At 42.4% G+C, this 16,616-nt stretch overlaps 1 protein-coding gene across 2 annotated transcripts in view; it reads right to left on the bottom strand.

Annotated features, from left to right (window-relative positions):
* Positions 1-16,616, bottom strand: part of igsf11 (immunoglobulin superfamily member 11) — a 109,262-nt gene that overhangs the window by 6,632 nt on the left and 86,014 nt on the right. The window contains exons 4-8 of one of the 2 annotated variants that reach the window (XM_037775445.1): positions 13,090-13,253; positions 12,726-12,734; positions 2,921-3,128; positions 2,278-2,433; positions 141-263 (exon numbers count right to left, since the gene is read on the bottom strand). In XM_037775445.1, coding sequence (XP_037631373.1) covers positions 141-263; positions 2,278-2,433; positions 2,921-3,128; positions 12,726-12,734; positions 13,090-13,253 — 660 coding nt within the window. The remainder of the gene's footprint in view (positions 1-140; positions 264-2,277; positions 2,434-2,920; positions 3,129-12,725; positions 12,735-13,089; positions 13,254-16,616) is intronic. The other variant, XM_037775446.1, reaches the window with a different exon arrangement.

Here is a 16,616-nt window from a genome sequence, read left to right as displayed (position 1 = left end):
CTAGCTTCCCATATATCGGAGTTTGAGTGAGACAAGGCTTTTCCATCTATAAATGTGCATCCCTTAACAAACAGACTGGTCTATAAATGGCAATAACAGCGTCACATGGATCCAGCAGTAAACGAGCAGAGTGTACTTACGTGATACGACCTGCAGGTTGAGCAGACAGGTGCTCTTGCCTATAGCATTGCTGGAGGTACACTGGTAGAGTCCTGAGGTGCTGGAGCTGATGTTTCTCAGTGTTACAGTTCCCTGCATCTGGTCTGATGGACACACACAGAGCCACATCGTAATTAAAGTGACTAAAACAATAATAACACACAAACATGTGACCCAATGCATCAAAAACATTTACATAAAGAGTGCAAAGTATAACATCAGTTCATTTGAAATTCATTAAACTGAAGTCATTCACAAGTTGCACAATGTGAAATGTTGCTTGTTAATATTATGACAATACATTCAACTGAACTACGTCTACTATCTACCAATAGAGGGTGCTATATAGCTTCACTACAAGGTGTACAGACAAGCTGCAGATTTTTTTCTTTAACAAATGATGAATGGGTTGAGTCGTGAGTTTGGAATCACAGAGCTGTACACTACTGGGTTCATTAAAAAGCCCTCAGCGTCTCCTGGATGTCTGAGTTATAGGAGGTGAGACAGCTGTTCTCTTGACAATGACATGACAGATGCCACAGCTGTCTGTGTCAAACTAAATACACACAGAGACAAGAGTGACATTGACAAATAATCCAGGAACTCATTTCAATATGAATCAAATGCAAACAGCAGAAGAAGACAGACGCAAAACTCCAGACTCAAAAGGACCATTTTGTCGGCTCTCTGACTACCATCAAGAGGAGGAGATGTACCATGTATAAAGAGTAGACCGATTTAATGAGTCTATTTTAATGTTTGTTTTACAATACAATATAGGTTGGTCTTGATATTGATTTCCTCATATACTGTAGCAGAGACACCTCAGGCAAACGTTTGTTTTTCATGCACTGGTCAATTTTTAGATTTGGGGCTTTTTTCCTTCCATAACATGTCTACTTTCAGACTAGTGGAGAGAAAACATCCATAAAACACATTTAGGTTTTTATTTTACTACACTTTGTCTATTCGCATCTTTAGATTTCTTCTAAATTCACCAAAAGTTAGCATTAGATAATACCTCATTTGCATATTTTAACATTCAATATCAGAAAACTTGTTACACAAACAATACATTTATTAATTTAAGTAATCAACTGGGGTAGTTTTATAGTGATATCTGTAAGTTATTTTTTTTTTGTTACCCTATTCACCTGGTGTTTCACCACCTAAATTGAAATATGTCAATAAACTACCTCTCAAATGGTCAATATTTAATATATAAATTTAATTTACACAATCTGGGTTCAGAGGAAATAATGTAAACAGCATACGATAAGTGAAATGTTACTTAACTTCCCCATTGGTTAGTTTCATTTTGTGACAGTGCTTTTTTTACCAACGCAGCTGCAATTTTGGTGAGATACAGTTTAGCCTCTTTAACAGAAATGACAATTTGCATCTCACAAATGCTGACACGTTATCAAGCACATTTGTAGCTGAATTTGCAATTATCATTCAGTTTCTTCAAAGTTACATTCATTTCCCGCATTGTCTACATTATTTGTCTGTTTGTATTTGTATAAGAAAAATGATTCAATTTATTGTTGTGGTAATCTGCCTTCTCTTCTGCAATTACATTTTGTATATTAGCCTTCTATTGACCAGTAGTGTACAGACAAAGAAAGTGACTGGTGATGAAGATTGTTTGACTGTGCAATGGGCACAGCTGGAAAAGAAAGGAGAGTCCACTACACCAGTGCTCTCTGATGCTGAACACCAAACGCAACACCTTTACACCTGCTCCTGTTATAGCTGGGTCTTGGTGAGGTCAACGCTTAGCTATAGTTGAAGCAGTATGGTGATTGCACCAGTCAGAGTTGGTATTCAGCATGAGAGAAAGAGGAAGAACATAAAAACACCACAAATCATCTGGGTAAATTGCACAAACACATTCCTGACGCACTCATTCATAAGGTTTGAATCACTCCATCCATCCATCCATCATCACCCCTCAGCAGGATCAGTTTTGGGTGGGGGTGGGCCTTCGTGGGCGGGCCTGGCACATGACAGGTGGCAGTGATGGTGGGATTGTTGCTGAGGCTGAGCTATGTGAGTGAGATTTACCAGCGAAGGTGGGGCAAAAGGGAACTCCGACGGCCAGCTTGTTTGTAATACCTTGCATGGCGTTGTGCGGCAGCTTGGGCAGCGCGTCCAGCTTCTCCCAGGAGTAGGACGGCGTGGGAATACCTTCCTCGGAGCTGCAGATCAGCATGATGTCACTGCCGACATCCAGCGTGCCCTGGATTCGACATGCTGGCACCGAGGGGGGCACTGGCAGATGGAGAGAGTGGGCGGCGGCGTGTTTACCACTTTACAAAGCAAATCTAATGTTTTCCGAATTGCAGAGGAAATTTCATATTCAAGAGCTGAAGACTCATTAAATCCAACAGTGCTTGCATGCCGCTTTACTGTTTTAAATTTCTGTCTGGAAGGATTCTTCTGATTACTTACAAACTGAAAAATAATGTTTCAACAATTTGTCATAATGATGACTATGTTTGGTTGTTGTTTACTGTACCTGTCTTTAGAGCTCTATAGTTGGCAGGAAATGCTGCCAACCAAATTAAGAACCAAACCAAGCCAGTTTCAGACAATTAAATACTGAATACCAGATGAAAGCAGGTTGAAAAGCACATAAGATTACATCTACATCCAAAAGCTTTAACCCCACACTCTTTTAACATAAGAAACTGTTCTTGTTTTGGTCTTTGAAACATTCAAAAAGATAAATATTCTGTGGTGACGTGTGGTTAGTTACCCAACACGGTGAGCCCAATGACGCCGATGTTGCGCCCCCCTCTGTCTGGGAGGTTGTTGACCAGGCACTGGTAGGTCCCAGTGTCGGACAGCTGGGTGTTGTTGATGAAGATGGAGGCACTTGTACTTGGCATGGTGGCCACGAAGCCCACACGGCCATTGAGGTGGTTGGCGAGGCTGAACACCTGGCCGCCCTGGTAAATTATCACCTGGATTGGGATGTCACGGGGAAGGGGATGGAAGAGAGACAGAGAAGGTGACGGATGTAGAAAAGAGTAGAGGGTTGAAGTGAATTGGTGAAACAGAGAAGTAAATGGGAAAGGGTGGAAGGCAGAAAGAGATATTGGTGGCAAGGAGGTCAGAAAAAAAAGAAATAAATATTGAGAATCAGCAATCATATCGTTAATCACATCAAAATAAATCTGCTCTTGTTGAAATGTAGCAGATGGTTGCCCAAGCTTTTATAGTCATAAATGAACTCGATGCCTTTTTGTCTCAGAGGAGCTGTATACTCGATCTCTCACTAGAGGGAGATGTAGTCCCACGAAGAGGCAGAAAGACAGCTTGACAGTGGACAGAGAAAGTTAAGTGAGTGAGCAGACTTTTATGTCCTGAGAAACAAACAAACAGACAGACAGAGAAAAGAAAAACCTTTTATTTGTAAGTGGTTGTTTCTAGCTCAGTGATTCCAGGGTAAGGAGTACATACTAAAAGTATGCTTTCATGGTACGATAAGGCTCTTCGGATAAAAGCATCCACTAAATGGTATGCATAATTGAAAACATTTCAATTTGGAAACATATAAACTGCAATATGACGAATCCAACCGTTGCAATGCAGGAGGTTTTTCTGAAAACGGAATCAAATCCAGCGAGAAATTAAACCAAAACTTAAGCCTTTATCATTACGCCAGTGACCTTTGAGAATAACCACAGTAAGAACACACTCGTACGGATGAATTCACGTCTTCGGGTTGACGCAAGTTTGTCTCAGGTCCACATTAAAGAGCAATGAAGGATCAATTTGTTCAAAAGCTTCCCTCGGGGCCTTGAACTTGGGCTGAACAGCTCGTTTGTGAGGACGAGCCACATGCAAAACAGCTCTCACCCCTCAGCTGGGCCCACACAAAAGATGAAGAGGACGCACGCAAACACATGGTATGTGCACACAAGTCTGGCTCTCACACACTCACACGCGCGCACCAACTCACACACAGGCACGCACGTGCACGTACGCACAAAGCATGGAGGGGAATCAGAGGGGCTATTCACTTTGGTGAAAAGAGCCCTCATTGAACTGTTCAAAGACCCAGGCGGGGAAACAACTAGCACCAGTGTGTGCGTGTGTGTGTGTGTGTGTGCATATGTGTGTGTGTGTATTCGTGACAGTGATAGTTCTGATGAAAGTGCACGAGTGTGTATATGTGACTGTGTCCTCCACCGCTGTTTAACGGTTGTAAATTGCGCGGCTGCAATTTCCTGAGTGCAGTACGCTCGCTTTGTCCTCTTATGTGCAGATGAATAGGCAGCTCCTCAGCTGTGATGAGAGCCTGCAACTGCATCTTCTGTGTGTGTGTGTGTGTGTGTATTACTCATGTTGTGGGGACATAAATCGGTTTACACAGTCACATTGTGGGGACTCGCCTTCCTTTTGGGGACAAAATGAAAGTCCCCATGACGTAAATCATTACATTTTAGTGTGAGAACTTGGTTTAGGGTTTGGGTTAGGGTTAGGGTTAAGATTAGGATTAGGTAAATTAGCGGCCGCACAGACATGAGCTGATGTAGAATCGTGACAAGGAAACGTGTGGATCTTTTATACTCTGTGTGGGTTTCTCCTTGCGGCAAACAGACATTCTCAATGCTCCTCAAGGTTCTCTTTTTTCGCCAGCCATCTGCATCTACACAGATGGAAAAATTTGAATGTGCGCGGACGGGTGAAAAACGGCCGCACGGAACCTGGGCGAAGGGCTGTGTCTGATGGCGTGACGTCACTTTGACCGGGGAGACACTCACAACCCTAACAGATGCGGCAAATCACGCTTAAGTCAATGTAATGTCCTCTAAATTGATGGAAAAATTACGTGTGTTTCAGTGTATATTCATATACTCATGAGGAGTGTTTTGAGTTTGTGTGCAAGTGTGTGTGCTCGTTCTGCCACAGACTTTTTTTCAGTCTGATAACTGTGCAATCTCACTTATATTTTGTCTTTACAATTTTTCCCAGTCAAATCTTTTTTTTCTCCCATTTCCTGTCTGTCTGTCCGTGCCTACCTCTCTGTTTCCCTCCCTAACAGACGGCACCGGTATGACCCGGCTCTACACTCCTGATGACCTAACAATATAATCTGCATGCTCGGTGAAAGTGATCCAATCAATCGGCCTCACACGCAACACACACTGGGCATGTTTGTGTGTGCATGAGTGAGCAGAGGATTAAAGCAGGCCCTAAACTGTGTTGCATCTTACACCTGTCCCTGCTTTTGCATTTTTTTACTGAAATCCTGTAGGTTTTAGTTTTCTGACAATTAAAAAAAGCAACAAAAAGGAATAAATCAAGCAATACCGTACGTCCAGAAAGCGCTGTAATGGACAGATTAATGTGTACGCCGTCAGTTTAAAACATTCCATCTATTTTCTTGCTTTATGTCTCAGTCCACTGTGATGATCTATCCATACAGTATCTATGTGTGTGTATAAATCACCTCATCCTCTCACATGACCTGGTTGGCTTTGTGGCTGTGTGCAGGGAGAAAAGAGGTCATGGCTGGCACTCAGATGGCGGATGGCCCTAAGAACTCGAGCTGGAATAACTGGATGTCCCACTGCTGGCCCAACCTCTGCTACACCCTTTCCCTCCAAAAACCCTCCACACACACATGCACTGCAGGAATTCACTCACAATCTAACTGATGTACATCCCATTCTCTTGCTCTACAATCCAGCCACAAGTGGATGCACACAGTAAACCTTTGTATATTCTCTGGCACCGTGTCAGTCTCACAACCATAGCCTACTTCTGACTGACCCTAAGGACCCCGTTGGCCCCGGAGATGAGGGCCACTGCCATCGCCTCAATAAAGCCTGAGTAAACCTCTAAACCCCCACAGCCTCCCGTCAATTTACTGACTGTAAGCTGCTACTGTTATCTCTTTCTATCCTCTGAGACATGTTCTGAACAATATGGGGCCAGATCCATTTCACTATACAGTATCTTCAAACTGCTGGTTTTGCATGATTTAGCCCATAAAATACCAGTCATTTTCCAAAAACATACAGTTCAGTATTTCGAATGATCAGCCAGTTGCTGTGTTTCTGTTTTTTTGTGCCGTATTCAAGGAGGCTACAACAACGGTGTCTTTTTGTATTTGAAGTTATGTTTAGTTCAACTTATTGCTTGGGAGCGCTGATTTAAAAAGTCTCACAGTTGGTCAAGTCAAGTAAGGCCAAGTCTATTTGTGTAGCCCAGCATCATGTCTCAATGGGCTTTTCAGGCCTGGCTACATTGGCAACAGTTTTCAACCCAACGAAAGCTATCAAAAAAGACGAGGATTTTTTTTTTTTTTTTTTTAATCCATAAATAAAAAAAATAAAAAAAACCTCAGGAGAGGAAATTCAGAGATAAATTCCATCTGCTCAGACAGTTTGGGGCAGAATAGGAGCCCTAGGTGAGGAGAAAACATTTACAGAAAATGAAGAGAGAGAGTTCAAACAGTTGGTAGAAATAAACTAGTATTACGGTCTTGCGGTTGGATGCCTCCGCCAACTAGTCAAGTTGCAGTTTACATCCATGTCTGTCCAAAATGTCGTCACTTCATCATTTTATCCTCTTACCTATTTGTGTGTAATTGTCATAATTAGCATATGAATTCTTGAGTTATGGCCAAAAACGTGTTTTGTGAGGTCACAGTGAAGGCGTAATGGGAGTAAAATCCAACAATAGAATTCTAATTGATCCATTGATGCAGTAATTACAAATAAAGTATGCATGAATAAGTCTGATGTCAGCTCTTCATGTTGTTCAATGGGCAACGGAGGGTTAGGTAGAGGTTAGGGGGGAGGGTATGCTGTAAGGATGGCCAAATATCTGGGAATTCAAAGTCAGCTGTCCAGAAACATTGCATCTTTTTGTTATGTTGTCAGAAGATCCCACCCATAAGACAATTAACGGACATGCAAAGGATGTCTTAGTATAATGTAGAGCACGTCTTTACAAGCAGTGAGTTTTTACATTGGCATTACCATGCAGTGCAGCCCGGTCGCACAAAAATGCGTATGAATGAAACGGTAATGCGCAAGGCAAAAGCGTGTAGTAAGAACACCATTCCTGCCTTTAGTGTGTTTGCACCGACCGAAATGTAAATGCATCCACGTAAAGATGCTACGCTCAGAGCTAGTAATATAGAATAAAAAGTGAGAAAGGCTGCTTATGGGAGGGGAGTAGGATGGGTCCAACAAACACAGGATTTTCAACCAGTAGACCGGTGTTTTGTAAGTAAGTTAGTGACTTTTGTTACGTGTTACATTGTTTCCGTACGTATTGAACTTACATACTTATCTTAAGGCCAACCATGATGTTTTTCCTCAACCGAAGTGAGTGTTTTTGTTGCCCCCTGCTGGTACTGTACCTTCATAAATGTGTGTAATATGCATTGCTTGGTGAGGCAAAATGTGATATTGACATGCTATCCTCTGGTGGTGGACAGGCGGGTCTATGCAACACACACTTTGGCGTGATGTTGGGTTATGCAGTGATACTATACATAAAAAAAAAATGATCACTGTGATGGATAAACTTTCTTGAGCAAGTTTCAAGTCCCTGGATCAACTCACATGCTTACAGAATATTTTGGTGTCAGAAAAGTGTGAATGTATTCCACTTCCATGGGAGATTTGCCACATTTGATCTTGGAGTTTAAAGTGTGCAATGTTACCAGGGGATTGAGTGATCTGGATTCAGCAGAGATGAGGGCGGGTTAGTGATCTGTGTCCTTCAACTAAAGGTGAAGTTTCAAGTCCTCATAGCAGCAGGAATTCATATGCTCAAGTGTCTTTAAGAAAGACACTTAAAACCCTCTTGGCGGAAGTGAATGTACTGTCGCTGACTCTGCATAATGATATCCCTGGAGGTAGGCAAGCAAATAAAAAAAGAATTCCCTCAGTGCAGATCAATAAAAGGTATCACATTGGTGTATATATGAGAGAGAGTGTGTTGAAGCTAAGTGTACGAGTCGTAACATAACCTCTCCTCAGCTTCTCCACAGGGACGAGTTACAGCCTCTGACAAACAACATGCCGTTTTTGGCTTTGTCTGAAATGGGTCCTTGTTTCTTTTATTTGATGGGTTGAAGTGAGGCGACAAGGAGCATAAAAGGTCATATATTGAGGGTATGTGGATGCAGCGTATATTTGATCCATCCTCTGGCAGGTTGTGAGGTTCAGATAAGGATCAAAATCTGATCATCTAAAATACTGTGACAGATGTCCTCAATTACAGATTAACATCATTTCAGCACCACAGATTCTCTATGACCTCAATTTCAACAGAGCCTCATTTTACTGAAAGTGCACAATTTTTACTCTTTGAGTTACAAAAATCGACACGGCCCCCTTTCCAGGAATTGATGAAAACAAATTTAATTCACTTTTTTTCCAGACTGAAAATCATCTACAAATGATACAATGACACAGCAAAAAGCTTTCATAGACCTCGAGCGATAAAAACTTTCTCAACAAATTTCTCCCTTGACTTAGAGCAAGTAAAGTGAGAATATGCATCAAAATTGGATTTCAAAGGATTTCAGGCTCTGACAATATAAAACTGCTGGGCTCACCACAGTGAAGAAATGTCTCTGAAGTGTTGGATATAGATTTTTTTAAACATCAACTCTTTTAATGATAGCAACTACAAAATCACTTTCAGGAATTAGCCTCACAGGCAAGAGGAGAGTGAACCTCAAGCCTTTATTAGAGCATAAATAACATAACGCAGATATCCGGCAAACTGTTTAGAGAGGATAAACAACAGCTCGGAAACATAAAAACATTGTCTAGTGTGTGTGTGTGTGTGTGTGAGTGAGTTTATCTGGATTATCTCACACCTAGCGGCCCAGAGAGAAGGGGTCAGGACATTTGATCGCAACAACTACATGATAAGACAGATTACATGCACAGAAACAACGCATGAACATGCATACACACCCAAACACAAGCATACACTCCTCTGAGCTACATGCCTACATGTTGTAATCTGGAGATCAGCTTGTCAGGTGCTCATAGTAAACAAAAAGGACTACGACCACAACCAGGCTGAAGTTCAGACGGAGATTCTAGTTTGATCAATATAAGACCGCTGTCAGCAGAGACTCCGCACTACGCTGCAGATACACGTCACTGATAAACCACAGTATTACACTCATTTACACTGAATAATTACAAGATAAAAGTCAAGTTTCACTTTCACGTCCGTCTGTCCATACGTATGCACGCTCCCTCTCTCTTGTTCGCCCATGTGTAAGCACTTTCTACTGTATGTCTCTCTCTGTCTTTTTCTTTTGTTGAGTTGGCTATATGACATTTGAAGTCAACATTACTGAATTAATAAATTGGTCTATTTTACTCTAAATGGAACCATAATTTACTAAATGAACATCATGCTGTATTGAAGAAGACTTGAAACTAGAGATTGAGACCATAAACTCATGTTTTACAATGTTTACTGAGGTAATAAATCAAGTGAGAAGTAGGCTCATTTTCTCATAGACTTCTATACAATCAGACTTCTTTTTGCAGCCAGAGGAGTCGCCCCCTGCTGGCTATTAGAAAGAATGCAAGTTTAAGACACTTCAGCATTGGCTTAACTTCTCAGATTTGGAGGTTGCCCACCGGTCACCATATAAGTCGTTTCTAGAAGGCAACCCACAAGTTGTGAAACTCTCAGGAGATGGTTGAGGTTAAGCATTGTCCTCGAATGGTTAAGAAAGGTTGTCGGGTCAGCTTTTTAATGGAATGATTTGGTTTTGTCTTTGTTTAATTATCATCTGTCCTTTGCATTAAGACTCCAGATGCACCAGGCTGACACACTTCCTCCACTCATAATCATAATATACGAAGCTCACACTTGACTCATTATATTATATATAGCCTATAATATGGAGTCAACCATGTAGGCTTAAGGCTGTAAACCACATGGTGAAGTATTTAACAACATGGCAAGTCAAGCAAATATACAGCAGGACTAATCTGGGCTATGACAAACGGCCAAGTTTGCAAAGTCAGAGAAGCAGGCTCATCTCGTGCATGTCGCCCTCTAACAGTGCTAAATAAGTTGCATCGTCTCTTGTTATCTGAACTCAGTGCTCAAATTTGAGCAGCGAGAGATCTGAGTGGTCCGGGTGCACTCGCTAAAGTGCTAACGCAGGTTGTGAGGGTGTGCAAGTGTAGCGACGGAGTTCTGTTCAGTAATTCTTAATGGCTTTTAGCATCAACTGTAATCATTTATGACATTCTCTTCCTCTAAAATGACCTTGTACTTGTTCCCGTCGCCCCACGCAGCACTTTATTCCATCACTCACTTTTTAGACAGCTCGTCAAATTCACATGCGCAACCTAATTGTGGAACGGTAGTTCACGCAATATTTGTTTCTGCTTGTGTGCGACTGCATGAATTGTGTGTGTCACTGTGTGCATATATGAATGTAATGTTCAATTTGTTATGGACGCATCACTTGTACCCAATGTTCCCAGGTATACATGTACAGTCACATGTGATACAATTGCCTACAGTGTGAAGGTAGCGTGAGCACACAATGAATGTTATGCAGCCTTCTACATGTATCAGCTCCCATCATCACTCGCCTGGCATCTAAAAGTCACATGCATTCAACCACGAGAAAGTGCATATACGTGTTTATGCTACTGTTGTTTTTAGTTTGATAAGTCCTTATCCACAGGTGTGCACATGGGAGCATTACTCTGTGGCGTGTGCATTTATGGATGTATGGAAACATGCCCTGCAGTTTTCACACTTCTAGTGTGCACTCTGCATGCACCTATGTGTGAATGAAGTCAATATATATAAGCCCTGCATGTATGCATGTATGTGGGTCTGCACTGCATTTGGACCAGCAGTCTGTCTAATGCCAGTTTGTGTGTGTGCCGGTGTTTGTGTGTGTGTGTGTGTGTGTGTGTGTGTTTGTGTGTGTGTGTGTGGTGAGAACAGCTGCGATATAGAGCCTGTCGTGGGTGTGAGGTAATTAGTGCAGAAGATGATTGTATTATTTGGACGGCCGACCAGCGCCGGGGTTCAAAGTGAAGGGAGGCAGGTGAGCTTGTACGGCCTGCAGCTGCATGTTAAACAACTCAAATGGAATCACAGAAGTCCCGCAAGGGGGGAGGAAGAGTGGGAGGAAGAGGAAGGGAGGAAGGGAGGAAGGGAAGGTGAGAAAAAAAACAGAAAGAAAAGGAGAGTAGCCAGCCAGGAAGGGACAATGGTGAGAAGCCAGTGTCACAAAATGAACACCAATAAGACAAAATCATGCAGTATTTTTGTGTGCAAATTAAACTGCTGCCAATGTTCCTGAACAAATTCACAACAGTAAAATGAGCTTCAGGGTGCTCTTCGCCGTACAGTTGATACATTGTTTAAAAGGTAGAGAAGTGCTACATGGCATTGCTGCCCTGCAGGCTACACCTACACTTAAAAGGGATAGTTTGGGTGTTTTGAAGTGGGGTTGTATGAGGAACTTATCCATAGTCAGTGTATTACCTACAGTAGATACAGGTCGGCACGCCAACCAGCTTGCAGAAGTAGACAGGAGTTACATGGAAACAAACCAAATGTACTCTTGTGGACAGGGCCGGCAGAAAAGCGTATTTTAGCACCTAAAAGAAAGGCTCACCTAAAAAAATCAATATCAGTTTAAGTGTATGCTATATTTAGAATATTTTCACCGCTTTACCTTGCCATCAGACATTCCTTTCCGACGGGGAACTGAAGCTGTTGTAACCATCGGCGTGATTGGTAAGTTTGTGCTATTGTGTGACTTTGGTTAGTTCGGATTCACCAAAGTCACAATAGCACAAAGAAACTAACTGATCGAGGCAGCGGTAGACCAGCTACCAGTGTTTTCAATGGACTCTGGTGGCTTTGGCGAGAGTATAACAGCTTCAGTTCTGGCAAAAAATTAAAATATAGCGTACACTTAAACTGATATAATTTTTTTTTAGGTGGGCCTTTCTTTTATGTTGGTAAAATACGTTTTGCTGCCGTCCACAGCAGTACATTGCTTTGCACCTGTGTGGTAACTCCTGTCTGCTTCTCCAAATTGGGGGCGTGCAGACCGTCGTCTACTTTAGGTAATTCACTGACAATCGATACGTACCTCATACAACCTCACTTCAAACACCCAAACTATCCCTTTAAGCTTACAACTACATCTACATTACTCTAATACAGTCATCTAATATCTATAACTAACATGACTAATTCTCCTAAGGGTGCGTTCAGATGCACCGGAAAGAGAAATTTTGTGTATGTGTGTTGTGTGCAAAATTGACTGTACTGTACCACTTTTGCAGTCTGTATTTTGCACAAACAGCCACTGCACATTTGGCATAAATGTGCAAATATCATGTTAGCTTGGGTTTTATTTAATGACCATCACCATGAGCGAGAGCCATTGCTGTCATGTTACTGCACTGGATTGTCCCTCGAGCCCAAAAGATTCTCTCTCTGTGGATGCAAATTTCTCAATTCTCTTTGCGCTGTATCTGAGCACACCTTAGTACAGATCAAGTCCTGTGTACCTGCTTTGACTGTAAGGTTGGTGTTGGGAGGCAGCACGGATATCCACGTGATTCGTATGCAGCAATGTTGCATTAGAACATCAGTTATATGCAACTCAGTAGTACAATATACATCTCAGTAAGTAGCTAAACAGTGCACTGCAGCTCTGGCTGTTTACCGTCTTGCGCTGTTTAACATCTACACACATCTCATCACAGCTAATAAGAACTAAACTGATTTGAAGAAATCTATCTGCTGGGTCCAAATGTCAAGACTATGTTTTGCAACACCCCTTTAAGCCAGCACTGACTCTGAATACTGAAGAAGCTCAAGGAATGCTCCGTCACTGTGATTGAGTGGTTGCATTAGTGATGAGCACTGTACCTGTTCTGGCTGGTTGGCATTGGACAGCGGTATCACCATCCAGATGATGTTGAGGTTGTTGAGGGCAGCGCTGGTGGTGAAGGAGCAGGGCAGGACGGCTGCTTGGCCGCGGGCCACCTGGACACTGCTCTGGGACACCGTCACATCCAGCGCCCGCACACACACTGCAGGAGGAAGAGTGCGGTGATCATTCAGTGTCTTGAGCACATATATTACCAAGGCGTAAACAAGTCAAACAAGAGAGAGCAAAGCAGAGATCTAAACGTAGCAATTACAACTCCCAACAGATGCATCTTGCACGATCTTTCTTATAAATATTTGCACTTTGTAAGAGAAGCAAGCGAGTCTTCCTGCAGGCTATTTGACTCACCTATATCAGTGAAAAATCTTGCCTCTAATGAGTCAAAGATACAGAAAGAAAGACAGACAGACACAGATAGAGGAGGGGATGTCTATAAATACAAGTAATAATGAGCAAAACCTCTGCCGTGTCGTACAATATTTTGAAAAGCAAAAAGTGGTGTTTAATCTCTCTGTGCGTCCTTTCTCCGCGTGCCTTTTCATCTTTACAGCAAAACAAACATGATTTCTGAACCGAGCTCCTCTTTTAAAATGCTCTCAGCAGCTAAACAAACATCTAGACCACACTGTGAAGGATCACATGAAATATGCAATAGTTAAATGGGGAAACACGATAGGCTGTCTCTTGAGTTATTCATTTCCTAAAACAACTTGCTTCTTGCTGCTTTCATGGGAACGCGGTCTGTATCAATACATACTAAATGAACATGACAAGTGGGGATAGCGGTGGTTATTTCGGATACTATTTACTGCTTCCTGTGCGTATGCAGCATACAAACAGCCATGATAGCTTGTTGTCCTGCGCAACAAAGGTCTTCTATCCTCTCAAACTGTACTGAGGAGCCGCTTTGCTCATCTGGACTCAGCTGTCAGCCGTAACAGACCCACAGAGACAAATGTGTACATGCAGCGTCCTATTTCTAGACCAGCTAAAGACATTACAGCATAAATTAAGTTAGATCTCCCCCGCAAGCATGTATCCATGTCCAAAAACCCCAATGGGAAGTCATCTTATCTAAACATGGTGAGGAGGATGATGGCACTGATATGATTACAGGTAATTGATCATGTCCTGTGAATCGTCCTTGTTAGTGATAATGTAAGATGATGATCTTGCCATAAGCCAATAGCAGAAACCGCCAGAATGTCATTTGGTTGGTACAGTACGTAGGAGTCAAGCCAGATGTCAAGTGCAAGCAATGATCACCTTGATCGAAATATAAATCTAACAACCAACGACATATCTATTTGCCACAAAATATAAGGCATCTGCTGAGAACTCAAGTGTCATTTTGCCGTATTTGGGTTTTGAATATCACCATTACATTCTAGCTGACAGACTGCCTGTTGCTTCCTCTCGGTCTGTCCGAAAACCTGCAGACTTCCTACGCTTTCCTTCTGCTGGCAGACACCACACGCCCTGCAGGCTCACTGCTGGCACAGGGGAGATAGGCAGCGCTCGAACTGCTCCGCTCAGTTATGGTTCATGAGAGATAGATACATTCTTGAAAAGACTTGCCATAAATTATGCAAGCAATTTCACTTAAAGACATTATATCCCACCGGAATGTCAATATGTATCATTTACAGTAGTATGATTCATCACTGTAACTCGATTGCTTAAACAATAAGACTGTACGCCACAATGCGGCTAACGAGCTCCCATTACCCCTCATGACATCCACAATCTCAGGCCCATCATTATAAATATAATAAATAGCAAAGTCTTAGGTCAACACTCTAATCTGATCTTCTTCTATCCTCTGTGTACACTATGTTCACTTCATGCGCACAATCGACCTATGTTCTTACAGGAGGATTAACAGCAAAGAGGGTAAAGTTCACACAAAAGGTTGCAACCCTAACGGAATTGTATTGGCAGCGAGAGATCATCGTGTTCGAGTGTTTATTCTCATGACAGCAGAGATATTAAATGTGCTAGATTCAGGGAGGGAGAAAGACAGAGGAAGATTGAAGTAAAGAAAGAAAGAAGAAAAGAAAGAAAGAAAGAAAGAAAGAAAGAAAGAAAGAAAGAGGAGGTCCTAGAGGAATGAAGATAGAAGGAGCATCTTATCGTCTCTAAGCCTCCTCCAAGGCAGCAGTCTCTCAAGCCCACAACAGCTGGAGGGCTCATTTCAAAACACTGGATTAGGGAACCTCTGCGCACAGAGCCTGTAAGCTCCCACGACCAAAGAAGAAACACACACACACACACTTACACACACCCAAAATCACAAACAAGCACACCACATACTGTACGTATACAGCATGCCCTCCAACACAGACACACACATGACATCCCACCCACAGCCTATGCACACATATTCAAACTCATCAGTGAATGTCATCGGTGACATACAGTCGCCCTTCAGGGACACATCTGAGAGACAGAGACGGGAACGGCTCGACAGCTCACCAACTAGACTACACAGTTGCTTGGCATTGCCTCATTATTGCACACACTTCTGCCAAAGCTTTATGCCAGCTCTCTAGCACTACTCTTGGAGCATGTCCGGTAGACAGCCGCTCCTCCAGAATGAATACTGTAAAGGGTTTGATATGTGAGGGATGAGTGGTGAGCGGCTCATTGTCAAATATGGCCACCCAGATACAAAATGCATTCACTACAGTATGATGTGTTTAGTGCTAAATTACATTATTCTAGTCTAGATTTCAGGAAATACTCTTCAAGACAGGCCTGGGTTGGTACATGCTTTCCCCTGTTTTGTTCTTTTCTTGCATGTTTCTTTGCTGCTCCAGCCCAGGGCCGAGTGCAGCACAGAGTTCTGCAGTCGTCTTCATGTCTCCAGGCTGATGTGCACAGGTGTGATGTCAATGAGCTGTCCATCTCGTTGGGTTTACCATCCAAGACTCTCCATTTTTCTGTCGACAAACATCTCGTTCCCTCCTGCTCTTTTTTTTTCCAGCCCTGAGCTGTCCCGAGGCTCAGCAGAACCCAGACCAGCCTGGCTGACAGAAAAAAACTAACCACGCCATCTCTCCCTGGTGCTGACCATCCACTGCCCACAATAATTTATACTCGTTATAGATGAGTGCTGCTTTGTGTTAGGCCCCAATCAAAGACTGACAGTCAGTTTGACTCAATTTAGTCAACTGCCCACTCATTAGAATGACATACGAAATCAACAAAAATAGGTATAGGTTTATCTGTGAGCTGCAAGCATCCACTTACAGGAGCTTCCCGGTGTTTTGGGGAACTCTGTCAAGATGAGATTGCCTGTCTGTGATTGGATAATATTGCAAATTACGAAAACTTTATTGTCTACAGTGTATACATAAGATATAAACATGCATTCACCGTAAGACATGCCATAAAAACATGCGTACGACAATACATAGGCCTACATCAAAGATGAAATGCAAAACGCTAAAATTAGACGTCTCAGCAGTACATACTCATAAAAAATACAACTCTTAATACAGAA

This window comes from Sebastes umbrosus, chromosome 7 (assembly GCF_015220745.1).
Source record: "Sebastes umbrosus isolate fSebUmb1 chromosome 7, fSebUmb1.pri, whole genome shotgun sequence".
NCBI classification, from domain to species: domain Eukaryota; kingdom Metazoa; phylum Chordata; class Actinopteri; order Perciformes; family Sebastidae; genus Sebastes; species Sebastes umbrosus.
This window is presented reverse-complemented; position numbering and strand designations above follow the sequence as displayed.